At 41.0% G+C, this 27987-nt stretch overlaps 1 protein-coding gene across 1 annotated transcript; it reads left to right on the top strand.

Annotated features, from left to right (window-relative positions):
- The first annotated feature begins 56 nt into the window (after nucleotides 1-56).
- On the top strand, nucleotides 57-25535 carry spen (spen family transcriptional repressor). The gene is made up of 15 exons (XM_061057427.1): nucleotides 57-291; nucleotides 2990-3310; nucleotides 9980-10594; nucleotides 12745-12902; nucleotides 13071-13271; nucleotides 13366-13517; nucleotides 13623-13748; nucleotides 13926-14039; nucleotides 14125-14238; nucleotides 14344-14444; nucleotides 14546-22355; nucleotides 22483-22827; nucleotides 22931-23125; nucleotides 23291-23449; nucleotides 23560-25535. The coding sequence occupies exons 1-15, from the start codon at nucleotides 209-211 to the stop codon at nucleotides 23689-23691; spliced, it is 10626 nt and encodes a 3541-aa protein (XP_060913410.1). The 5' UTR covers nucleotides 57-208; the 3' UTR covers nucleotides 23692-25535.
- The last annotated feature ends 2452 nt before the right edge of the window (nucleotides 25536-27987 follow it).

The following is a 27987-nucleotide window of genomic DNA, read 5'->3' on the forward strand; positions in this document are numbered from 1 at the left end:
CAAGATCGCGCTTTAACAGTGAAGAGTATCAAACAGCGTGTGGGGATCCAACCTAATGCTTTACATTGGGTCACAACGACCAGTCAATGATTGCGCCGTGTATTTGCGTTCCTGTCCGGCGTTTATTTTGCAAACCTTTTCATTTTTGCACGGGAGGAAACTGACATAGCAAACTCATCTGTATGATAGGGCAAAAGGAGCACACAGTATGGTCCGGGAAACCAGACATTTATGGGTGGGAAATTTACCCGAAAATGTACGAGAGGAGAAAATCATTGAGCACTTCAAGCGGTGAGTAGAAACATAGATGAGCTATGTGTGTGTGTGTTTGTTGTAATGTAAGAACGTGTGCATGGACAGCATCTCTCCGTGTTGTGTCACATTTAGAGAAGTCAGGATGAACGAAGCAGGAGGTTCCCCCCCGTACCAAAGTCCCATTTGGCAACTGTGCTGTCAGCTCCCCATAAGCAACAACACTGAGCTGCATTTCAAGCTGAGATAAAAGCGGGTTAGCACGCGTCAAGCACCCAGCTAGCAGACATATGGTTTTGCCATTTTGACACGGTCACTAACTTGCATGCGAGGTTGTAACTTTACTTGAGCTTTTTTGTACATTCCCACCAGGTTTCTCTTTGACTTTTTTTTTTTTTTTTTTTTTTAAGAATCCTGCCTTTGCACCTGGCGAATGTATAGAAAACTGATTTACTATAACATAGCCGCTTACAGCTAAACAAACTTCAGTCTACCTGGCGAGCTGTTCGCATTGTACAAGCTGTGCATTTCAAAGGCTGCATCTTTTGGCAGACAGTGAAGTCTATGGCTTTATGCTTTTCTGATGTCTGAGCAAGTCAGACACCCGGTGTTTCACTTTACTTTCTTCGAGTTTGTAGTCAGGTTACTGCGTCCTACCTGACCCGTGGTATACAGTAAGGTTAATGAACAACACCGTGTACCCATCTTTCATGTCGCAAGAGCCAGCTTCTCTCTTTACCTAACACAAGTCAGTGATATCTCAAAGGTGACGCGACATCACGCCGTCATCCACGCTGCAACATTGTTCCAAACTGTGATTGAACAGGCTGCTCTGTGTTTACTGATATACAACATTGAAACGTTGTAGTAGCCGACTTGTGTTTACTTTATGTGCAAATGAACACACAAATGGCTCTTTGCTACATTGTGACCACTTTTTGGCTTTCCCCCCCAGCTGCTGACTTGCACAGTCTGCAGAGCGATCTGAAGGAAAATCACACAACACATCCATGTTTTTATGACCAAATTCAAATTAAGGTCGGGTTTGCCTCATATTTTTGGCTGTAGGTTAATACCAACCACACGAGCTATTTCAGGCTTTGAGGTTCTTTGTTGTTTTCCGTGGGCTAAAAAAAATGTAAATATGATTTTTTTTGTTTGGCTCTCACGGTTGTCTGCGCGCTCTCGCCTTTCTCTTCTCGGCTGTCAAGGAAATAGCAGCCCGCCTCTCCGTCCATATGTGCTAGAGAGCAGACTGCTGGAAAAAAAACAACATTATAGTCTACCTATATGAGCAACGCTGCCTTCTTTACTGTGTAGGCGTCGACATATCGGACGAAAGCTGGCAAATTATTGACATAATTCACGCACGTCTGTTGAACAAAACTGCCACCAAAAGGCACATTGCCTCCAACATGCGACTGTGTTAAAGATATACATTTAGGCTGTATTTAATTCTGGCTTCGCACTCCATTGGTCATGGTTTTATGAGGCTACTTAGACGGATGCAGCGAGTCAACCACAAACATCGTCCGTGTCTGATTCCTGCAGCCCCTGCAGACCGCACAATAATGAGCTACCTATATGCTGTTTTATTTACATTAGCTCGGTCTATGATGTGCGTAACGTTATGTTTTAGGGTGGGGGGATGGTGACTGGCTGCATGTTATTGCATTATAGCGGAGGGGATATTGTGTCGGCGGGTCCTTTTTAGCACGCAGCCTCCGCTCCAGCGGTAACCCAGAGGTAGTCCGAGCAGGCAGGTGCATGACAGCCCAATGTGTGATAGAAGTCATTGAAGATGGGGGACGGCAGAATGAGTAAGCAGTGTGAACAGCTTTTCTAAAATGGCGTCGGAGGCTGTTCAATGTTGGGAACTGGCATGCCAATAAATTTATGGGCACCCTGCTGTCTCTGTCGGACAGCGAAAATACACTTCAGGAAGATTTTTTAGGAGGGAAAACTCAACGCATTGTAAATGATACCAGGTTTTTTAAAATCCCAGACTGGGGTCGTACATTTTTGTGTAAAAGATTCCCCCATCAGTCAAACAAAAATGTTAACGACGTATTTACAGGCATATTAAGGAACAATGGCATGCTTGACATAAAGTAGATCAATTAAAACTCCATAATTAACAGAGCAGCATTTTTTTTAATTGGGGGGAAAAGGGGGACTGATGTATGTAAAATGTCCCAAATTGCCTTGTTGTAGCAAAACAGCATGAGTTTTACAGCCACATATATTGATTTTTTTTTTTTTTTAAACCATCAACAGCGAATCAGAAAATGTCACGTCTCTTTATGCTGCCCAAACCTCATCTGTATTGTTTACAGCAGCTATAATCTTAGCTGAGTCCCTCCTCCAAGAAACATGCTAATGCTGGACAATATATGCCTTTATTAACATGCAATATGCAAAGGTTTCAAACCCTGTTGCTGGGTTACTGTTGCCTTGTAAGAAAGTACCATAGAGCAGAGAATACGAGTAGCAAAGCGTTACTACCTCCCCCTTCTCAGGCACACACAAACACATGCATATTTACATCTGTTTTTATTTTTATTTAATTAAGGGCTGCCCAATAAAACAGATTTAAGGTGTCATCATTATCAAAATTGCATTATTTTCACAAAGATTCAAAGTAAACATCCTGTATGGAAATTGATAAGCACTGCTGCAGCATGATTTCATTCCAAAACCCACTGATAACCTTGTTTTCTATTGTTTTTTCTTTTAGATATGGACGCGTGGAGAGTGTCAAGGTCCTGCCAAAGCGGGGTTCAGAAGGTGGAGTCGCCGCCTTTGTGGATTTTGTGGACATTAAAAGTGCTCAGAAGGCTCACAATGCTATCAACAAGATGGGGGACAGAGACCTGCGCACTGATTACAATGAACCGGGCACAATTCCTAGTGCCGCAAGGGGGCTGGACGATAGTCTGTCCTTAAGTTCCCGTGGCCGGGATGTCTCAGGGTTCACAAGGGCGGCAGGGGGGGCCGTGTATGTGCCCCCCACGTCGCTCCACAGCAGAGATGGACGCTATGAACGCAGACTAGACGGGTAAGTGGACAAAGTTTCTCTGAAGGCAGGGGGAGCCTGGTAAACGCCTTACCCCCAAGCATCTTCCCACCATCTATTCATTAACTTGTTTGGGGGGGGGGGGGGAGAGGAGAGTTCATGCTTATAGGGATCCCTTCTTAAGTCTAAGAGTGCTGCTAGCGCTCCTGGATTCATATGTAGATATTGAGATATTCTACAAGTAAGAGCATGTTTGTACACAAGATTATCTTTTACTATACTTAAATGAATAGTCAATAGTTTAAATAGCTGTTGGGGAATATCTTTGTGAGCTTAAACATCTCTGTGAGGTGGATTTATCAGTTGCGGAAAATGCGGGGCAAAGATTGGAAATCTTAAAATTTCCCAGGATTATTGGAGACCTCTGGAGAGAGAGAAAAAGAGAGAGAGAGAGGGCGAGACGAAAAAAAGAGTGGTCTGCCGTCCATCCCTGGGATTCCCCTAATCTGGAGTTACGTGCCCTGCTCGGTGGATTAATGCCATCCTCACCCCAACCAAGAGCACACATTATATAAGAAACCATTGTTTGGATTAGTCTAATTTGGTTTTCAATAATCACGCACCCCTCACGGAGGTGTTCCCTTCTCATGTGGGCTGGAGTCATGTGGATAACCTACGCAGGATAATTATTCCCCTCTGGTGGATTAACGCTGGCCTAAAGGATACACTATCATGCTAAAGGTATGGGTTGTTTTCTTGGTATGGTTTTTTTTTGTTGTTTTTTTATTTGGGATATCTAATTCAGGGCATTGCAATTTGAGTACTGGGAGACCTCTACTGGTTATTCAACTCAGTAGACGCAACAACATTTGAACATGTGAGCAAATTACTTTTTTCCCCTCCTCAATTTTTTGGTGGAGATAATTTTTTCCTTTCGACGACACGGACTCGCAGTTTGATGAGGACCATCATGGACTATGTTTGGATCATACAGTTGAAAGAAGAATTGCTGGAAAGTGAGACTGGAAAGTTGCTGCTTTTTGGAGATAACCTACCTCATAACTGTGGATTACCTGCTCCCTTCCTGAATGTGGAACTATAACTCAGCTGTGGATATAATCACATAAAGAATCAGATAAATTAGTTGCACCCATGAACTGCTTACTCATCGATCCAGCTTCGGTTTAGACTGTGTTGGTTCTTCTGCAGGAGACGGTTTGCAAGGAGATGGACAACAGATATACAATCACCGAGTTTGAAAACTGCTATGAATGGTAACAAACCTGGGAATGAATACAGTACATCTATTACCAAGAATCTGGATTACCATTAAGAGCCATGTTCTTCATTCCTCATCTCTCATGGCAACATTTCCAACCTTCTACCAAAGGAATTTGACTTGTAAACTACTAATGAGAGTATGACCAAAGGGGAATGTAAATGACTCTACAAATGAAGATGCAAGACTTTCTTTTTCTCCATCGCTTCCACAGCCCTGGATATCTGGTGTTTATTTAACTGGACTTGGGTGCAAGACTGATTTTTTTTCTCCCTGCACATTTGGATGGATATAAGGAATCAAACTGACTTCTCCAGCATGCAAAACATCCCAACCTGGATCCGTACAAGGCCATGTTTGTTTTCATTATTTTAAATTAAAACTGACATTCCTGCTCACCCAAGCACATGATTTTTTTTTCCGCTTTCCTGAAGATGAGGAGTACGTTTTCATATTGGAACAATTTTGCTTCATTTTTACCTCTCCACTGAACATTTTGACCATTTTTTTCTGCTCACAAAGTTCTATCTCCCTAAATTGTATTTGGAATTATAGGTCAAGTTACCACTCTCTCAAAAGGTTGGTATGTCCTGCCCTGTGTATTTTAGCTGTCCTCTCTAACCCCCTAGTTTGAACCCCTGTCTCTCTCCATTTTCCCCACTAACCGAAGTAGCTGGTACATAGACTGTTATTACTGCCTGTGTGTCTCTATGCAGAAATCTTACCTTACCTTGTATTGTTTTTCTTTTGCTTCCCCTCACCTGACCCCAACTCAAGCCCGTCCTCCTTTTATAATCGATCTACACTGTAGCTTTTAGTCGTGACGATTGATCAGGAAAGAAATGTCCCTTTGACTTTTTGAATATGTCACAAACTTATATCTTTACTGCAATAAGAATAATTACAATTCAAGATTAGAAATAACAGTAAGAAGACAAGGTTTCCAAATGCCAACTATTATGATATGAACGTAATTGCCAAGGTCATGGACTACCGTTTTTAATCAACACTTTATTCTTCCGATAAATGTAAAAATGTAAAATGACCATTTACAGAACCTTAATTAAAGTAATGAATTTCAACTTTTATCAAGCAGAATACCAAACATTTGCTGTTTTACTTTCTCTTATCAATAGCCAAACACAATTTAAATTACCTCTAGAGGCTCTAGGAATAACAACAGAATAATTTTGAAGACCAAATCATTTATTGATGATTTTTTAATAAAAGAGAATAACCTGCATATTCACCAGTCATGAAAACAATCATTAGTTTTAGATTTTAAACCATGCAGTTTGAAGATGTCCTCTGTTTCAGATTTGATAGGATATAAGTTGAATGTGAATACTGAATGAGCTGTCACAAGGTGTGAACTGAAACTCCAGTCTGAAGCTTAAACCCTGAGATATGCAATGCATTATTCTCTTACAGACTGGACTGTTGCTATTGATAGGAAATGTGAAGGTAGAGAAACAACAACCATTCAAAATCCCTGGCTGGTTTTACAAGTTTGACAATAGTCAGAGACTCTTGTTCTTGGTATTTTTTCCGTGTTATCATTGCTTTTAATTTCTGATCATATACGATTAATGTAGGCATTATGAATAAATAAGCAGGATATTTCTATCGAATGGTAGTCTTCAAACCTTTGCTGGATTCCTTTGCTCTCTCAGGTTTTTAATACTGAATTAAAACCCAACATTTTGTCTTTCAAGCTAGCATAATTCTATACGTGAATAATGTCATTGAAGGTTTTATGAACGTTGCCCTCCTACATGAGCACTTTGCTTTGTTCTTCAGCAGACATCAGGACCAAGCACAGCTGCACAGTTATACTGCTACTTTGGATGGCAGAAGGCAGAAGATTTTTTAATAATGACTTCTAAAAATAGTTTCTGGATTTTCATTAAATTAATGTCTGTATTGTTTTCATATGAGATCCCTTTTTAGCATACTGCTGAGATGCATCCTTCTAACTATGCTGTCCACGTAATCTCCAAACAGTGGATGTGCTTAGCATGCACCAGAGCAGTCTAATAATCAAACGCTGATGGAAATTCTACCAAAAAAGTCTAACTGAATTATTTTTAAGCTCCATGAATAATGTAGAAGCTGTTATGTGTAAAGTGAAATTGAAGTGAAATTGAAGGCTATCTATTCAGCAGTGAGCCTGCGCCACCAAATTAGCATTTTTGAGAGCATCTAGGGGTCAAGGTAATCCATCACTTTCACAGCAGACACCATTTTGCCGTAGATGTTATTCATGAATCCAGCATACAGACGATTAAATCAAATAAGTAGAAACAGAATTTGCCCCAGACCCCGCTGTACTTAATGGATAGTGCAGTGAGATACAGACATAGTGCAAGTCTCCTAAACCGATTTATCCCCAACATCCAGGAGACAGTGTTTATCCCACCAAACCTTTTGTTCTTGTGCCCCAAAGGCAAAAGCCTTTTGTGTTGAGACTTGACGAGAAGCCCTATTGATGACCTAGAACGGTGCAGGTTACAATTATGTCAAATCTGTTATATCGGAAATCTCCACGTTGGCCAAATCAAAGAGTGCTCTCATTAATGGCTATCAGTTTCAAAGTAAAACATTTATTGCTCGGTTAGAAATGTAAACAAAATCATCTTACCCTCAATGGATGAAAACATATAGTTGGGAATTTATTTTAAAAGTTTTTATTTTTGGTGCAGAAGCTTGATGTTAGGTGATGAAGGCAATGTAGTTATACGTTTTTTTGTCAGGTGTCAGACATTTAAAGGAAATAGTACTGTAGATCGTTTACCATAATGCCTCCCAGCAGAACGGTTCTAAAATTATTATTTTTATTTGTTTTTCACATGAATTATACAATCAAAATTGTACCCAATACTCAAAAATCTTAATACAAAAAGAGATTATTACTAGACATTAAATACCTTAAAGAATGGCAAAAAACTACAAATGAATATTTAAAAAAAAAGATGAAATTCAAATTAGCAATATAACATGAGAGCGAGAGATGCCACACCAAATGTCCGACAGCTGCAAATCCGTCATAGACACAAGGCTGCATGCCGAGTGTTGAAGACTCTCACAGCCGTGCAGACATTCAGCACAACACCATGACCTCGAGTGAGAGACCGCCTCCATACAACAGCAACATAAACGGAATAGTTGTAAACAGTTTGAGACGACTGAGACCGGGCTGTTGTTGCCAACCTTTTAAGGATATCAAATGACGTCATAGATGCAGAGGATAAAGCTTGTGTTATATCCTCAGAGAAACGTCAACGACCTCCCATTGGTACCTCATGTTTTCCCATGTTACCTGTTTCCTATGTTCAGACTGAGGCAGGTCATTTCATGGACTGTTTAAACAACTGAAGCTCACACTGTGTCCCTCAGATGTTTGCTTTGAATGGGTTGTTTTTAACATCTCTTTTGAGAAAAGATAAACCATTTTAGAAGTTTCCCCACCCCTTGTTACAATTGTCTTCACTTTTTACTAAATGTTCTTTGTTGGTGATGACAGTATGGCAGCTTGTAGGAGCACTAAAAGTTTGCACAGCCATATCTGTAAACAGATGTACCAAAAACAAGTGTGATGGCTCAAATAGATCAAAGATAAATGTTAGACAAAGTTGTGGATGCCACTTTCAATTCATATCAAGGACAATTGCTAACGCTGACCACACGCTACATGATTTTAGGCCCGATTTGTTCTTCACAATGATCAGGGGGCGTGGCTTGTTGTATCAGATTGTTTTGTCCTAAGAATCCTGAAGCGCGTGGTGTCAATATGATTATTTGAGGCTAAGCTTCTCCAATCTCGAATTGTAAAAATGTTACATATTTGATACCTATTCTTTATCTCGGCAATTGGTTGCGAATTCATACATTTTAGTTTCTCTCAAAATTGATATTGTAAAGATATTTTAAAATGCATTTTTGACAAAAAAGATGCAGCACCGTCATTATGTCAAAGTCAAACCAAAGCATGTTACAGCTGGCTACTGTGATTTACCAACCCATACACAAACTTTCTGATTTCTGTCTAGAAAGTTAGTATTTCTAAGAATTATGGAGAGATATTCAATTTGTAATTATTTCTTTTTAGTGTAAGATTCAAGTCACATAATAAAGACATAATGCCTGAAACATAATTCCAGTTTGTAGGATTGGAAGTATCTTTTCCCAAAATACGTCTTGCACAAAGACTACATACCCTTTCCAATATTTTGCAGTGTGAATCGTAAGGATGAAATGTGTTTACACAGTATATTATAAATACATGATGAACATACATTAGCACTTCAAATGTTTTTGTTAAACCATTTTGAGAGTTGAAGTCTCTTTTCCTTTTAAATACGACACCATCACAATCCCAACATTGTTCTATCCTCTTATTTGAAATAGAGAAATAAAACAGCTTATTTAAAAGCCCTCTTTGATACGTGCTGGTATTCTGTAGTTATATTAACCATATTCCACCCTGTGTTGGAACATCATGGCTAATTTGCTGATAATAATTTGATCTGAATTCAAACAGTGCTAATTGCTGTCCTGTCCCGCTCATTACAGCGAGTTGGGTAATATGACTGCTGTAATGACACAGCAGTCGTATAACCAAATTAAATTCTGATTGCTGCTGTAGGAGGATGTGCAGGTCTGAACAGAATGTTCTTAATACTGTTTCTAATGTGCATCTTCGTAAAAGCTGCTTTGAAGACTCTAAGGGAGAACAAGTGGTGTCAAATCGTACGACGTCCTAGACAAAAGGCTTGTCGTGAATCACCTCCAAAAACCTTGCACAAAGCCTTTTAGATAAATGATAAAACAGCTTCAAAAGTAGCTTTTGTTGTAATTGCATGATGACACAAGACCAAAATGACTTGAAACGCTGTGAAGGCATGAATCTCTCACATAATTCCTTTTTAATTCAAGTAATCCTTGTGCAAGTCTGTTATATCCTGCAATTAAAACCTTTTGATAAGCAGCAGATTTCTGTCCTATTGAGCACTCAATGCATGCCTTTTGCTTAAAAACCTCTGCTGAGTGTCCTATGTGAGTTGTATTTTTAATATAGAGTATAACATTATAAAGTGAGGTATACTAGGTTTTTAATTCCATGATGCTGTCATGATGGAAAATGTTAAATAAAAACACTTATTTATTCTATATTCAAGAAGGATGTTTTACACACAAAGATGTTAGGCTTAGAAAACGTGCAAGACCAGAAGTTGTCTCAGCCATAAATCATCTAGATTACCCTGTAGTTCAGCCCGTCGTACAAAATACCCCGTGAAGTACCCCCTTTCTTCTCATGTGTCTAATTAAGGAAACCCCACCAGAGACACCTGGTGATAACCTTTTTGTCTGATTCCAGCGGCTTTCTCCAATGAAACCACCATTTGATGCTGTTCTCTCTTCCTCTTTGTTAGGTCGGCTGAAAGTCGGGACCGAGCGTACGATCACAGTGCCTACGGACATCATGAGCGTCCTGGTAGCAGTTTTGAGCGCCAGCGCCACTACGAAACAGACTATTACCGCGATGCAAGAGAGAGAACTCTAAGCAACGCAGGGAGCGGGTCTGGTACCTCCAGTGGAAGTGTTTCAACTGTGTCGTCAGGGGTTGGTGGAACTATCGTTAGCACTGTTGCGGGCAACACAGGGACAATTGGATCAGCAGTTGCCACACCCGGAGGAAGTGGAGGATCTACATCAAGTGCGGCTGGCTTCTACCGCTCCCACAGCAGGAGCCCTTGCCGCTTTGAGACACCAGAGCCTCGCTATGAGCCTCGCACCAGGGAACCCTTTACTTTGGCCAGTGTGGTTCATAGGGACCTTTACAGGGAGGACAGAAGTCGGCGTGGGGATCGCTCGTACCGCCCCAGTCGAAGCAGGTCTCCACACTCAACACATTCGCGAAATCCCTCTCCTCAGAGACTGGCAAGTCAAGCTACCCGCCCTGCACGCTCCCACAGCGGGTCAGGTTCCCGCAGTCGCTCCTCCAGTTCAGATTCAGTCAGCAGTACCAGCAGCAGCACGAGTGGCAGGTGAGTGACACTGGCTGTCAAGATTTTTACCCTTTTCATTTACCTTTGTGCATCCCAGTCTGAAACAAAGCAGGGAAATCTGCATACTCTATTCTGCGGGCAATCTGACTGGTTCAGATATGAAGCTTTGCATTTTTCTAATAAGCTTAACGACGTAGAAACGGAGTAAAACTAGGACTGGAAAGATCTGTATGTAGACCCTGTCTTTGATTTCATTCAATTTGTTTAGACTAACCGTAAAATGTGCAAGGGAAAGAGGACATCACTCTCCCTTCACATGTTATTCTCAGCAGGACTATCATTCCACTTTCAGTAGCACGAAAAAGTTGTACATTTGCAAACATTTATAGGAGTGTCGAGTATGCAAATTCTGGCTTTACTCTCGTGTGATCATTGGCGATTGTTGTCTTTCAAATGACAAATCTGTTGTTGACAGAGAATGTGATTGTTGCTTTGCATCAACGCCTGGAAACAACCTTTGTTATACTTTACTGCTAGAATGACAAGCTTAAGGTGCAGTAAGATTTAGATCTGAATTGATTTATCACCGCTGCTTGTACTTCGGATCAAGTTAAAGTCCACTCTGCTTTTGCTAGATTTAACTCTCCTCAGGTAAACATGTACATGCTTAATTCACTGAACATTTTTGGCTGTACCTTCATTACCGGGGGGGTCAAGGTTGTTTCTGATTTTCTAATAAACAGTCCTAGTTATGTGGATCATTAGCGATAATAAATCAGCCACACAATATCTGGGGGAAAAGTTCTTGTTTTCTCTTCTGTTTAGAATTTGTTCAGAGGGTTTATATGAGACACTCCAGGAAAGAAACCTAACGTGTAATGTAGCATATACCCCAACCCCAACTTCTGGTAAAGTCATTTTCATACAGCCACATCTACAGTGTAATATGAACTTTGACTTTCTAACGAAGAAATTTTCCTTCTATGCTGTGATTGTGTTTTTTTAGCTCTGTTTACTCATGCTAATTTACCTGTTTCTGTGCATTACTGATTGCAGTGCTATAAGTTCTTGTTAATATATTGTGTCGTATGTGGTGTTGACCGTTGTTTATTAGTAATTATATAAAAATGCATTCATAACAAAATGTTTGATGTTTTGATAATCAAAGAGGAATAAGTCAGATTACATGGCATCTACTTTACTACGTTCATTCACCTCCTCCGCTCAGGTTTGTTTTTGGTTAAATTAATCAGCTCTGCCAAAGCCGAGTCGACAGATACAGTATGACAGCATGTAGCGACACATGTGGTTTGACAAGGTAGTGCTATGGGGGGAATTTCAGGAGAGAGCTGGTGTATTTTTCTCACTGCCTACCTCTGTGTATGGGTAACGGCTCTCCCCCTCCGTGAGATCCAGTTGGAACTGGAAATTTCTGGCCAGTGCTGGCTGCCTGCCCGCTCCCACAGGCCAGGCTCCGTCAGCAGCACTTCCGGGAGTGTCTGAGCGCAGGAGGAGAAAGTGAGAAGGAAACAAACAGCAGAGGGCCTAGAAAGCTGAGCCACACATAGTTTCTGGTTAGAAAAAAAAAGGTGCCAAGGCAGCCATGAATTTCCTACTGACGTGCAAATCATTTTGTTTTTATATTTACAACTAACTAGGCAAATTCATAAATACGAACTGTGGATAAAAAGGCTGTTTTGCTCCTCTTCAGTTGAGTTATTTTTAAAAACAGAAACACAAGACATATTCCCAGTGCATTGCACTGCATGAGATTTTTTGCAAATTCATTGATTTCCCAATATGTTGAATGTTGCCTTTTCTAGGCAATTTGCAGATAAACCTTTTGCTCTGCAGGTTGGAGAAAAACATTTTGTTCTTCATTTGTTCTACATATTTTCTGTTCTTGCACCAACATTTAACCTGCATATTACCTTATATATAAAAGATATGTGTCCAATTATTAATGTATGCATTTGTTCAGTTTTTTTTAATAGTAACATACATCATAGAAGTAAATTGCTTTATTCAAGTAAAATATTAATGATTAGATTATTATATTCTTCTCAGACAGGCAGGGTCAATAAACTGTAACAGTGACACAAAAAAAACACCATCTTCTTTTGCATGTGTAACTAAAATTAGAAATAAACAGGAACAATGTCTAAGTCCATGTTCTTCTTTTGCTACAGTGATTCTAGCAGTAGTTCCAGTGATGACTCCCCTGCACGTTCAGTGCAGTCTGCTGCTGTTCCTGCACCCTCAGCTCTTCCTTTATCCTCCCTTGACAAGGATGAACCACGTAAAAGTTTTGGCATAAAGGTCCAAAATCTTCCTGTGCGCTCTACAGGTAAGTTGCTGCAAGCTGCTTTTGCAGCATGCAGGTACAAATAACCTCATATTCAGAAATGACTGCTTTTTATTTTTGCAAATCCTTTATATCACTGTCAGTATATTGTTACAATTTGAGTACCGTATTTGTACTAAATGAAACCTTTTTTTAATCTAATTACAACAGATACAAGCCTGAAGGATGGCTTGTTCCATGAATTTAAAAAACATGGAAAGGTCACGTCTGTACAAATCCACGGAGCTTCAGAGGAGCGCTATGGGCTTGTCTTTTTCCGTCAGCAAGAGGACCAAGAGAAAGCACTTGGAGCATCAAAGGGCAAGCTTTTTTTTGGCATGCAAATTGATGTTACAGCCTGGAGTGGCCCTGGTAAGTTCTGATCTTTTATTAAAGCACCAATAAAAAAAAAAAACAACACAATTCAACAAAATGTACAAGATTCCAATGAGCATCTTTTTTTCAGAGACAGAGAGTGAGAATGAATTTCGTCCCTTGGATGAGAGGATAGACGAGTTTCATCCAAAAGCTACACGGACATTATTTATTGGAAACCTGGAGAAAACCACCACTTACCATGACCTTCTTAACATCTTTCAACGTTTTGGTGAAATAGTGGTAGGTTTACATCGTGGAATGATTCAGAATCAGGCCTTCTGTGGTGATTACAATGTTTGCGATGATCATGGTCTCTGACAGAATAACTTTTTTTTTATCCCAAAGGACATTGACATCAAAAAGGTGAATGGAGCTCCGCAGTACGCCTTTCTACAATACTGCGACATTGCCAGTGTCTGTAAGGCCATTAAGAAGATGGATGGCGAGTACCTTGGTAACAATAGACTTAAGGTGAGGATTTCATAATAATGCATTTTAAATCTTGCATAAACAACACTTCCACATTCTTGTCTTTCAGAAACATACCCAGCTTTTTTTTTAGCACAATTTGTAGGAACTGTTGCATTCTTTTAAAGTTTTATGTTATTTTAAATAGTTTCAATTGGACATTTACCCTTTCTTTTTCAGCTTGGCTTTGGAAAGAGTATGCCTACAACATGTGTGTGGTTGGATGGATTGGCATCAAACACAACTGAGCAGTTTCTTACTCGCCATTTCTGCCGCTATGGACATGTTGTCAAGGTAAACTTGATTATTTTGCCCTTCAGAATCACCCATTGTTTACTTTCTGGAAACTCTGGACTCTATTTTCCTCTCTCTTCCGCAGGTTGTATTCGACAGAATGAAAGGAATGGCCCTTATCCTGTATAACAACATTGAATATGCACAAGCTGCTGTCAAGGACACAAAGGGATGGAAGATAGGGGGCAGTAAAATAAAGGTGGGTGAAAAACAGCTTTGCTTTGAAATTGTGCTACCTTATGTAATTTTTCTTCAGTCCTGACAGGCTGTAAATATTCTTAACCAAGCATATTCTTTTCTTCAGGTGGATTTTGCCAATCAGGAAAGTCAGATGGCTTTTTATCGTTCAATGCAGGCATCTGGCCAGGACATTCGAGACTTTTATGACATTCTCACTGAAAGAAGGTTTGTGTAGTTTATTTGAGGAGTAATAATTTGAACTCAAATACTGTGTTGGAATTAATTAATGATGATGATATGACAACCTGCTCTTTTTTTCTTGGCAGGGATGACCGCAGAACTCAATACGAGTTTCAGGCTGAAAGACAATATTATGAAAATGCACGAACACCAGGAACATTTACTGAAGATCCACGGCGTAAATACCCCTCCAGAAGTCGGGAGTTCTATACTGAATGGGACCCATATCAAGGAGATTACTATGATCCACAGTACTTTGAAGACCCCCGGGAGTATCGAGAATACAGAGCTGACCCTTATGAGCAGGACATTCGCAAATATAGCTATTTGCAGCGGGAACGTGAAAGGGAGAGGGAGCGCTTTGAAACAGATCGAGGACGGGATCATGGCAGAAGGACTGTTGAACGCAGCCAAAGCCCATCTCACATTGCTGCTAGACGTCCTGCTAGCCCTACCGCATCTCCTTCGCTCTCGGAGAGGATACCAAGTGATTCAGACCGCCGTATTTGTTGCAGATCTTCTGAGAGAAGTGGTAGCTGCAGTTCAGTCTCCCCACCCAGATTTGAAAAACTTGAAAAGGCACGAACTGAGAGGTATAATAAAACTGACAAACTTGAGAAGGATCGAGTCTTTGAGGTTGAAAGAGGGAATTTGGTTGAAAAGGAGAAGCGGACAGGACGTAAAGATCGAGGGGACAAGGAAAAAAGTGAAAAACAGAGGCTTAAAAAGCTCAAAGTCACATCACCTATTATACAAGGATGTGAGATGGAACCTGAACTTGAAAGAGATGTAAGCCCTGAGTCCATCATTCGAAGTAAACACAGTAAAATTGCAAAGGAAGGCTCGAGCAAAACAAGGTTAGACCTTCTGCCTTGTGTTGTGCAGCTAACACGTGTTAAAGAAAAAGAAGTAAAATTGTTAGGTCATCCTGTCCAAGAAAAGCCAATACAGAGGAGCGGAATGGACAGTCCTAGATTGGCCTCACCTTCATCTGACCAGAAGAGTCCCCCTTTCCGCCCAGAATCATTGAAAATGGATGGCTCAAAGCATGGAAAGCCCCCCAGAGACAAAAATATTCACAGTTTAGTGGAGGTTATTGAAAAAGATGTTAAGATCAAATCTAAAAAACATGGAAAATCAGAAACAGGATTTGAAAGTGGCATTTCTGTGGATATTGACCGTTTAGCCGCAAGAAAAAGGCGCTTTGAAGACTCTGGGAAAACTGATAGACAGAAAAGAACAAGTGAGGACGATCTTGTTAAATCTGGACTTCATAAACTATGGAACAATACAAAGGACACTGATTTGGATAAGAACCTTCTGATAAAAGGGATGCATAAAAAGGAACACCACAAGGAAAAATGTGCCCAGATAGTTTCAGTTAACAGTCCTAAAGATGCACGAGACAGTGAAAACAACTTCCTAGGCTTGTCTCTGGAGCGGCAGTCAAGGCCAGATGAGCCTCCTGAAGATACTACTCATCAACTAGACTCTCCTTATCTTAAGATGGATTTAGAAGGCTCAAAAAGCAAGAACAGCCCCATTCACTTAAAGATACCAGATCACGGCAACCTTGACTTAGATGAATTTAAACAACATAAACAGGTTTTGTCTGAAGATGAGCAAGGGAGAGGGAAGTGCAAAGACTTGGAAGATGGAAATGAACACCTTGTGCATATTGACCAGAATAATATAAGCACTGAACAAATTGAACAGGGTCAATGGCTCCAAACCAAGATTGGTAATCCTGATGAGTTAGTGAAGTTTGATAATCCACCAATTAATGAGACTCGTGATTTTGATAAGGATTTTATCTTGCATGATGTTGGAAAACCACTTCAGGATTTGGCCAATGATGACTTGTCCTCTTCAAAACGAAAGAAACTACAGAATTTTGACTTTGAAATTGTCACTGCAAAAAGAGAGCGCAACTTTGCAAGTTACCAAAAGCTGAATGAGGATATTTATCAGAGTTTAACATCCTCAATAGGGCATGGTCACTTTTCTGCAAATGAGGATGAAGAGACTGCCCAGATTTCAGTATCAATAATAAACAAAGAAAGAAAATCTCCAACAATGGACGATACATTTTCACACACAGATTCACTAAAAAACAGTTTTGGTCTGACAGACACACATTTTCAGTCTTCTGACATTGAGCTCCCAAAGCTTAAGACAAACTTGTTTAGCTGTGATGAGGACATAATGCAACGTTGGGAAAGTCGTATAAAGTCTGATTCATTTAGAATGGAAATGACTTTCCCAAGTGATATTTCAAAACATGAAAGCATCCGAAAACGCATGGACCAGGATTTGGAACCCGGAGAAGTTCAGTCTGATTCAGATGATGATGGAGAAAACAAACACATTCCACCAAAGTCCAATAGTTCCTTGTCCTTTATCCTCAGGGAACGGGATGAAAGGATGACAGACTTGAAGCTTTCAAGCTCCTTGGAAAAGAACAAGTTCTATTCTTTTGCATTAGATAAAACTATAACTCCTGACACAAAAGCACTTCTTGAAAGAGCCAAAACACTTTATTCCTCGAGGGAAGATAATTGGTCCTTTCTTCCTTCACGTTTTCCAGCTTCCCACAGCTGTACAGATAAGGACAAGGTAGAGCTAGCCCCTCGCCCTATTCCTTCTTGGTATATGAAAAAGAAAAAGATTCGCACTGACTCTGGTGAAAAGCTGCATGATAAAAAGGAGGAATTAAAGCCACAAGACCAAGAGCGTCAAGACTTGTTTGCCTCTCGCTTTCTGCATAGCTCAATCTTTGAACAGGATTCCAGACGTTTGCAGCATCTTGAACGTAAAGACCAGGACTTAGAAACTGGAGTTGTCAGGCCTTCTATTAAGCCAGGTGCTATTATGGCACAGCCTGAATCTGTAACAGGTGGTACCCTACAAGAGCCAATAGTTCTTTTCCATAGTCGATTTTTAGAGCTTCAACAACAAAGGGACAAGGACCATTCCCAGCCAGATGCAGAAAATGATTCTGTTGTGGTGGGGATTAAAACAGAAGAAGTGCAAAATTGTGATAATGCGGTTTCAGATAAGGAATCTGAGCCACAAGAAAAGCCTAAAGATAAATCAGCCAGCCCTGAATTGACAATGTCAGTTTCAGCTTTTGTTCCTATTGCTAAAGGAATACCTGCACAAGGAAGGAGAGAACTTTTAAATCTTTCACCAGAACAACCTGTGTCATGCGTGAAAGAAGAACATTTGGAGCCAGTTGTTGAGTCACCCCCATCTCGTTCTCTTCCAATGGAAAACATCAAACACATTGCTCCTAAACTCAACATAACCCCTTCACTCATCCTTGCAGAGCCAGAAATGGAAACGGAACCAAAATCAGAGCTATTTGAACCCAAAGCCAAATTTGGAGATAGTTTGGCAGTTGAACATAATCCTGTTGTGGAGGACAAGCCTCCCACTCCTGGTGGTTGCCTTAGTGGTTTTGAGAAAGAGAATACAGAATCTACTTCTTCTGATTATCCAAAGATTGATGACAAATCTGTAATCCTAAAGATGGAACCTAAAATAGAAAGTCCAGAAACAAAAAACTTAGAGGAATCTCACAAAACTGAGACAGATAGTGAGACCTGTATGCCAGATTTAGAGGCTGAAATAAAGCCATTTCCAAATCGCAGACAGCCCAAGAGTAAAAGGGCAAAACCACTGACAGTATTACGCACTTCACAACCTTCCCAAAATGTTGCCACTGAGAAACCAGCAACACGTAAAAGTGAACGAATTGACAGAGAGAAGTTAAAAAGAGCCTCATCTCCTCGGGCATCTGAGTCTAAAACAACATCCAAGTCACCAAGTCATGCATCAGATTCAGAGCAAAACCTTGAGTCTAGTTTGATTCATGGTAGAACACGTCGCAGAAATGTAAGGTCAGTCTATGCCACGCTACATGAAGATGACCAAGTTAACAAAGAGGTAGTTGAGTCACCACGTTCCATGCGCAAACGTGGAACTGACAAAGAGCCAGTTCAGCAAGACATTCAGACACCAACTACCAATGCACGGCGAGGACGTCCACCTAAAAGGGGTGTTAAACGTGGTGAAGATCTATCACCAGTTAAGACAGATCAGCAGAAAGTGACAGAAGATGAGACTCAAGATGAGTTCAAAGAGTCCTCCACTGTGGTTGAGGTTGTCAAAGCCTCTGAGGGATGGCGGTCACCCCGTACCCAGAAAGTGCTACAAACACAATTCACTTCATCTGCTCAAGCTAACAAGAAAGGCAATAGAATAGAAAAACTGTCGGACAGCACTGCTTTGCTAGCTGACCAAGCTGATCTGGGAAGTCATCATGAGTCAGAGCCTACGCCTACAACTGATTCTGAACTGTTTGGGAAGTTTTCAGAAAATGAAGAAAATGCAACATTACAAGTGCAAATAAAGGAAAAAGACTTAAAAGATTCTGGTGGAAATAAATCTACTGGTGGGGATAGTGAAACGTTTCAAGCTAGTTGTTCTGAGAGGAGACAACAGCCTGAAAAGAATGTCAAAGTAAAAACATCAAGGCTCAAAAGAAATATCAAGCAGGTCACTGGGGATCAATCACACAGTTTAAAAAATCTTGAGATTCGTGTAAGCGTGGATGATGTAAAAGGTTTACTTCGTACAGAGGAAGATGAGGTTGTGTCATTTGAAGCCCCTACCATTACTCAAACCAAGACAGATGTACAAGAGAAAGAGGGAACAATGATCATAGGCTTTCCAAAAGAATCAAAAGAACCTGGTGCCCAGGAAATGGAAGACAACCTATCAGACACTGAACTTCCTGCTGACCCAGCTGCTGCACTTTTAGCAAGGCAGATGGAACTAGAGCAAGCCGTTGAAAACATTGCTAAACTTACAGTTGAGCATCCACCTCGACCTTACAAGGAACCACCTACAGAGCAACCTGTAGTTTTGCCTCCGGTCATAGTAGAGCCAGAGGGTGAAGTTGAGGAGGAGAAGCCAGCCAATCCTGCAAGCGAAACTGAACTTGCAGCTGCTATTGATTCCATTACAGCTGAAGAAACATGTGTAGAAGCAGATGGTTTCACAGCTTCTTCTACATATATTCCTACACCTGAACCCCTGGTATCCCCCTCTTCCAATGAGATTATGGAACCTGAAACACACATGGTGATCAACAATATTCTCGCAGCGGATTCAGATGAGGGTCCTCTTACACCCAGTCCAAAGGGACTTATAGCAGAGTCTAAAGAAGCTGAGGATACCCCTCTACTTGAAACACCCAAGAAAACTGGTAAAGTGAGATCAAAAACCCCAAAGAAATCTAAAAGTCGTAAAGGTGCTGCCAACAAGAAAGGGGATACTGCTGAAGACATTTCACAACCTGTGCCCTCCCCAAACAAGTTACCAGAGTCAATCCCAGAGGATCCAGAAACTAATAAATCCAAAGCAGTAACTTTTACAGCAGCCGCCTCAGTGGTCACTGCTGTTGCAACTTGTAGGCGCGATGTTACAAGTGCAATAACTGTAGATGCACCCAAAGAGGCAGAACAGCCAGCAGTAGAACAGCCTGTACCTAAAGAATCTGCCTTTCATACAGGCACAAGCAACATCTCCAGCTCTAAAAAGCATCTCCTATCAACAGAGCCATCTACCCCTACACTTGCCCCAGCTTCTGCCCGCCCACAACCTGTATCCCAGTTCAGTGTACCCCTGCTTCGGCCTTCAAAAATGTCTCTTTCACCAGATTGGCTTCCCAGATCTGAAGAAAGTAGAATCTTTGTTGCACCTTCATGTCAAGCATCAGTGGTGACCTCTTCTGCACAAGCTTCAACTACACTTGGAACCCCTTCCGCAAATCCCCCCATGCCTCCTGATACCAAGGCCTCGGATATTGATCCAAGTTCCAGTACCTTAAGAAAAATCCTTATGGAACCAAAGTATGTGTCTGCATCAAACAGCAATTCTATACCTACCACTATAGTAACATCTGTACTCTCAGGTCCTTCACGGATGTCAGAGAATGAAAATCCCTCCGATAAAATGGGTTCAAGACAGTTACATCCTGAAGAGAGACCACCTTTACCCCCCCAGCCTATACACCACAAACCCTTTCCACTGACTGAGTCTCAACAGAACTGTGGCGAAAAACCCCAACATACTGTTATTTCTCCTGCTACCTCAGTTATAAGTCGAATTCCAATGCCTTATGATACAGAGGAAACGCCACGGATTTCCCTTAGTAACCGAAGCATTGGCCCATCTATACAGAAGCAAAAATTTAGATTAAACTCTAATGAGAACAATCGCTACCATGGCATGGATATAGTAGAAGATGGGACTAGAGGGCGCTCTGTTGTTGAGACTACCCCATACAGTACAGGCCCTAGTCCTGGCCTGAGGGTCAATACATCAGAGGGTGTTGTTGTTCTTAGTTACTCTGGCCAGAAAACCGAAGGACCTCACAGGATGAGAGCTAAAATTAGTCAAATCCCCCAAGCCAGTGTCGGTGATATAGAGTTTCAGCAATCTGTGACCAAATCTTCAATAAAGCAAGACTCAGTTATGACATCATCCCAGTCGCCTACCCGAAAAGTTTCAACTTATGGACACACAGGAGTTCTCTTGACAGGTCAATCTTATAACTCTCAACCTGTTATTTCCAGTACCAAGCAAGAGAGTCTCAGGAGTGACAATTCTGATGCTCCATATCACACAACAACCCAGGGTGGCGTGGTTAAGATGTTCCAACACCCAGTCAGTTCTCCTCAAGTCTTGATGTACAACCAAGCTGTGATACAGCATCAGCATGTCAAAAGAGGACTAGGGACAGAACCTCTACCCAAAAAAGTAGACATTGGCAAAGCTGTTCAGCAGTCTAACCTCAGCCCAGTTATGAGTCCCCACCACCCATCAATATCTGGAACTCGCATGAGTCCCAGCCCAGGCATTCCAACTGATCGGACAGCTCATCACCTAAAGCAGGAACCACAATCCCCACGAACAGCTGTTCAATCCCCTCTACCTTTTGTCAAAGCCTGTCCTCCAAGCAGTTCTCCTCGAGGAACTTCTGTAGTTCTGGGTCATGGCATTCCGCAGATGTCTACATATCATTCTAGTATTCATAACCCTCACTCAGAGCAGTCCTCCGTTATAATGCAGCCTCACAGTGTCACGCAGTCAATGGCTCACGAAGCCAGGATGAACACTCCACCGATGACTGGGATAAACTATGGAAGGAGAGTTGAGTCTCTGTCTTCTTCCCACACAGGGCCTCCACAGCGCTCAAACACGCCACAGTCTAATGTTATCCGAGATATGGTACTGCAGTCTCATTCAAGTCCTAAGGGGTCGGTATCAGTTGGGGCTGCGAGCAATGTAAATGAAGAAGACCCCAGGCACTTTAACCAAGCGCTTAGCAGACCCTCAGTACCCCAGCTTCACTCAGATGTTATGATGATTCACAGTGATCATCGCAGGCTCCACCCAAACATACGCATTGACCAGTACAGAGACATGCACCAGCGCCTTCTCATGCACCAGCAACTGGGAGAACAGGCCACAGTAGAACCAAGGCAGTCTTGCCCCTCAGAGACTACAGCAACTGTGTCAAGCAACATCGCTGGGCGGTCAAAGAATCCAATGGTGGGAAAGAACATTGAACCTTCTGCAAAAGAATCTCTCAAACCACTTGAAGGGAAGCTGATACAGCCACCTATGAACGAAAGTAGAATAAGGGCAGTTCATACATCTAGTCCTGTTTTGGTTTCTCCACATTCCCATGGGGTTCAGCTGATGCATCCACCAAGTGTAGGTCCCTTTCCAGTGTACCGTGAGATGAGGGGCTTTCCACCACAGTTTCCAGGACAGTCTTCATCAGGGCACAACCTGGCTGGCCAAGGCATTGCATCTTCACAGGTCACTTGATATGCTTTAGTAATTGACATTTTGCTGATTTTATGTAGCATGTATAACTGGATCTGAAAGGTATTTGTTATAAACATACACATACCTCTATTAATTTAGTATTATTTTTCTTTATCAGGTCCCACTGGAATCTGCCCTGGGTTCTAGGGATAAAATGTCTCAGTCACATGGGGGAGGAAGTGATTCCAAGACAGAGAGTTCCCATCTTCGCCATGCTACCTCTACGGATCTGTCACACATTTCCCGGCTACCAGGGGATGCACTCTCACCCTCATACCAGTCTCCCATGACGTCCCCCATGTGTCTTACTCACAAGCCAGATCCATCTCTGCTTAAGGGTGCTCAATCCTTCCTTCCAACACCTCCACCAGCAGTACCCCCATCAGGTTCACTGATGCCACAGCGTGATGCGAAACTGGAACATTCAGGCCATCGTTCTATTGACATGGTGCAGCTTATGACAGTAAGAACAACAAATGATCAGCAGTAACATACACTGAAGATTATCAAGCAAGACAAAAAAAGAATATATCATTATATATAATTGGCTGTACCTTTCTTTGTAGAAATATCCTATTGTATGGCAAGGCATGTTAGCGCTGAAGAATGACCAGGCTGCTGTGCAGTTGCACTTTGTTTCTGGCAACACTGTGCTGGCCCAGCGCTCCTTGCCACCACCAGAGGGAGGTCCTTTTCTACGTATTGTCCAGAGGATGAGGCTTGAGGCCTCACAGTTGGACAGTGTTGCACGCAGAATGACTGTGAGTGTTTTGGTTTTATTCTTTGTTCATTTTTAATGACAATATTTTAAAACACCTTTCAATGGAGACTGGATTCTTATCAATATTTTGATGATGACCTTACTTGTATTGTTTGTTTACATATTTACATTGATGATAACAATTAATCAGAATCCTTTATGGCAGGTGGAGAATGATTACTGTTTGCTACTGGCTCTACCCTGTGGTCGAGACCAAGAAGATGTCCTTGGTCAAACCCAAGCCTTGAATAGTGGCTTCATCACCTACCTGCAAGCCAAACAGGCAGCTGGCATCATTAATGTGCCCAACCCTGGCTCTAATCAGGTCCGTGCTGAATTAAACCTTTTCTTCTGAACTCGTCTTTTAAATGAGTGTTCCATATTTAAATACCATGAATATTAATTCCCTCTTATGATGTTTTTTCTTCCACACAGCCAGCTTATGTGGTGCAGATATTTCCACCATGTGAATTCTCTGAGAGCCACCTCTCTCGACTGGCCCCGGACCTTCTTATCAGCATCTCCAGCATCTCCCCTCACCTCATGATTGTCATTGCCTCAGTTTGATTACCTCCATCATTTTCCTGAACAAAGCCAACACCAGCCGTTTTGGACTCGTCCAGTTGTTTTTAACTGGAATTGCCTCATATTTATATGAGTTTGACTTTTTGTAAATATCTTGTTTTAGCACCTGCTCACCTTTTTTTCCCTTCATGTCACCGAGTCCTTAAGTCACTTAATGACATTGATTTTCAAAAAACTACACTTTTGCAGAGATGATCTGAAGGGTCGAATGGGATTTTTGATGACCATTTCTGATTCATTCATTTTTGCCATTTTTGGAGGTGTTGTGCATAGCCTTTTCTAATTCATAGCATCCATACAGCTATGGATTGACCCTTCTTATGGGATATTTTTTACCTTCATAAAAGTGATTGTGAATTTCTTTTTTAAAAAGACGAACAATGTGAGAAGTCATTGCACTATGTTAGGGAAACAATTGTGAACTCTGTACAGATTTGCGTATAAAATTCTACATGTTATGAAATTACTCTTGTTAACAGCCATGCTTGAGCAAGTAAAAAAAAAAAAAAAAATCATTGCCTGGGAAATGATCATGAATCATTTCAGCCTGATCAATCATACTGCTCTGTTGCTCCTTTGCCGTCAGCCAACTTCTACGTCATTTCCAGATCCAACTCTCCGCCCCGAAGCGTTCCCTGCCCCAGGAACTCGGAAGGGGACTTTTAGAGTTGTACAGTTTACACTCAATGCCTCAACAGGGGACTATATAAAGAATATTTAATTTTTTTTGTTTTTTTTGTTTGCATCTTCGTAAGCCTAAGGGTATTGTGGACAATTGTGAAACTGTAAATATTATAAATATTTAAAGACTGAAGCAATGTGGAGAGACCAAGTGATTTATTTTACAAAACAGATCATCAAATCGCAATGTTTGTTTTCTTCTTTGGGCTGGGGCAAGTGGGGTGGGGTGGGGTGGAAAGGACCTGTAAGCTAAAAGTTATTTTGTTTTTGTTATTGATTCTGTGCCAAAATGTCTTGCAGACTTTCAACACGCATTGTATCTAAAACAGAAATGGATCAGAACTTATTTTCATATGTGACTTTGTATTTTTCTGCTCAGAGGGCAGACTTGATTGCTTTCTTTTGGTAATGTTCATCAACCCGACTCTGTTACTACAGTGCTTTTTACATTATATAATTGTTTCCTCGTTTTGAAGGAACCATTGTATTGTAGGGTTGCATTTCTGTTTTCCTTCTCCCTCATGTGGTCCTCCACTGCCCCCTACTGTGTGAAAATCATGTTCTAACATATGAAGACTTGCATACTGAGGTCATTTACGTCGTGACTTCATGACATGTTTTTTAGCATGCTTTATTTTCAAAATGCTTTTGTCAAATCATAGAGGCAAAGAATGTGACTTGAACTTGATATCATGCCGCTAATGGATGTGTTGCTCATCTGTCTCCATCCCTCCCCTTAAATGTCTTTTTGAGCCAAGCTGTACATACTAATGTCCCTAACCTGTGCTCTTGTGTATTTTCCCTTTATAATTGTCTTTCTTCAGGGTCCTTATTTTTGTTTTGTGCAACAAAACAAAGCAGTCTGAAAGAGACAGGTGAGGTGTGAAACCGATGCTGAAAGTAAAACCATGCTTGTCAGTTTTTGTGATGTAAATATTTCTATGACTGCAAGCTGAGTACTCTCATGGTTATGTTGAAGGCACTTATAATTTTTGATAAACAAACAAGAAAAAGATACAAGAAAAAAAAAACTTAAACCGCTGATTAATATGAAAACTGTCTTTTGATCAATCTTCATTTTGAGTGTATTTTGCTGTTCCTCCATGAGGAATTTTAAACTGTAAAATAAATGGTTGTTTAACTTACTTCTGAAGATCATTAAATGGTCCGTCACTCTTGTTTTGTGTTTCTCTGAAATGTTTTTTTTGTGTGTTATTTTGAAGACAGACTCATTCAGAACGTTGACGGTGGGTTAAGATAAGAGAATGAAATCTGTAAGATGCTGTTTCTATTTCTATCTACTTTATGAAAACTTCACATCTTTTCCCTTTGTGGTTCATTGAACCTGTTTGCAATAGTTTTAAATTGTGAAGCAACCCACACTACAGCATATCATCCCTTATTTTCAGAATCAGTCCTGCAGTTCACTCAGAAGTCAGAAGGTGTCAGTATCTACCTATTTTCTGTAGTGCTGAGGCTCAAGCCGTTTCACAGATATGTGACGCTTATCAGGCTACCACTAATGCCAAATTGTAGTTTGTCATGACTGATTAGCTCATCAAAAATGTTGGCATGTATTTGATTTATTTTTGACTGTAAAACCCACAATAGTAGCATCTGTTCCTAAATCTTTTGAAAGTGACTCTTAAAAGATCTAACCAGGTGAGAAATGTGTCTTCATGTCTTCTGTCACATGTTTGGTTTTTGCTGGATTTAATTCTGGTCTGCTATGTTGGGAATTGTGGGTTGTCTTGTACGCCAAACATGTCTGCCTTGGTCGGGAAAGATGTTCTTTTAAGTTATTTGCTGCATAGGCTGATGTGCAGTGGTGTGATGCATATGAAGAAAGTGTGCTAAAGTCAACCTTCTTGTGATGAATGAAAAAAAAGATTAGGATTCATTTGCTATTTACTCAGTCAGACATTTATGACATGACAAAACTTGAATATCAATGACAGATTACATGTATATTTTTGGAGCGCTGCTGTTAGAGTGGTATTCAAATGGCTTTTGAGCAAGACAAATGAGCAGTCAAAGCTGCAGTTATAGACTCATCCATGGGGAAAACAACTCCATGGTTACGGCAATTTTAAGAGCATGGCTTTAACATTAGGGTTTCCGGCTGCACCCGTCAAATTCGAGTAAACTAGCCGGCAGATTCCCCAAAGGGAAGCCAGTAGGGATTTAGTGGTGATTGGACCTCAATTTGGAAACATTTGGTGGTAAGGGCTGCAGGATCTTATATTATTTTTGGAAGTAGTGCTTAGAGTCTAACTAATATCACTTCAATGCAGAAGGCATGCAAAGAGACAGCAACATACAGTATGACTAACTTATTTACCCATGTTGTGAAAATAGATTTATGCAACAACATAACTGCTTGTGTTAAATTATGGACTCATTTTTCAACTTCATCCCACGAGTCTGATGCGTAAGGTCAGGGCCTCCAAAGAAAGAATGGATGACATTGAGGAACGCCAGCTGAAGTGGCATCAGAAGGTGATTGAGCACCATTCTTTACCCGTTCACTACCTCCTGCCATTATGCCTACAGTAGAAACAAAGGAGGGTGACCGTGCAGAGGAGGTGAGGCAGAAATGATTTATAGTGCCCTGACAGGCCCAGACTTGGAATGATAATTGACGCCCTGCTCGCAGCGTGAGAAGAAACAGATCAGATTGGGACACGGCATTGAAAAGGAAGAGAGAAATTCAAGAAGCTTCCCTGCACGTTGTTCGACCTTCCTCCCCAGATTCACGGCTCTTCTAAGATTACAGGTTCTGCCTCTGGGCGATGAAGCGTAGTGGAGGGGAAGCCATGTGCGCTTGTCCTTAAAGTAGACCTCATTCATATTTTTAAGCTGTTCTTGAATTCTTAGCCACAGGATGACATTTTGAAAGTGCAGTTTTTAGCTCCAAAATGAGAGGAATGTCAAACATTTAGAGGTTGGTTTTTCAGATGCTGATAAGTGCTTGTTTTCTTGTTTGTGTTCTTTTGGCACTGAACTCCAAACATTCCATGCAAGTGTTTGGACAATTTGTCCTTACAAGAGTGCAGAAAATAAAACCAAGTGGAGTGGCTGAACACTTACTTTGCTGCATATTTTAAAGTGCTTGAATTAAGTTTTCAGAGACTTTTTAATCGCGCCCTAGAGGTGCATCCAACAGGTCATCTAAACCACCAATCACTATGAAGAGGTGAAAATCTTAACAGCGCGAGGTGGAGCATTGCAGTCCAATTAAAGAAGTCATTAAAATGCAAATCTACAATAGCCTTCCACTTTGTAATTCAGGGTCTTGTGTGAATAATTGTAATGATCAAAGTCCAAAAAAATGTCCGAATTCAATTTCAAGTTCTGCAGGGCTTTATGATGTTGGGTTGGTTTGGCTTATTAACTTATAGTCTATTCTTTAACAAATGTTTGCATCAAATTCTGCAAACATATTTCATTCAGCTTCTCAGCTGTTAGCCTCCAGAGTAAGTGCTTTGAGTGATAATTGACTGGTTTAAGTTTTTGAACACTTAGCTGAGGAAGTTCAGTGCAGGCCATGTTGATCTGTTCTTGGCAGCGGGTGTTTCGCGTCACCAAAGCATTTTG

Source organism: Labrus mixtus, chromosome 15 (assembly GCF_963584025.1).
Source record: "Labrus mixtus chromosome 15, fLabMix1.1, whole genome shotgun sequence".
Lineage (NCBI taxonomy): Eukaryota > Metazoa > Chordata > Actinopteri > Labriformes > Labridae > Labrus > Labrus mixtus.

Excerpts from the sequence above, each read along its gene's own strand:
- spen (XM_061057427.1), top strand. The coding sequence starts at position 209 with ATGGTCCGGGAAACCAGACATTTATGGGTGGGAAATTTACCCGAAAAT. Across the intron at positions 13,749-13,925 it reads TTGGTAACAATAGACTTAAG|CTTGGCTTTGGAAAGAGTAT; the intron begins GTGAGGATTTCA and ends TTTCTTTTTCAG. Across the intron at positions 22,356-22,482 it reads AAGGCATTGCATCTTCACAG|GTCCCACTGGAATCTGCCCT; the intron begins GTCACTTGATAT and ends TTTCTTTATCAG.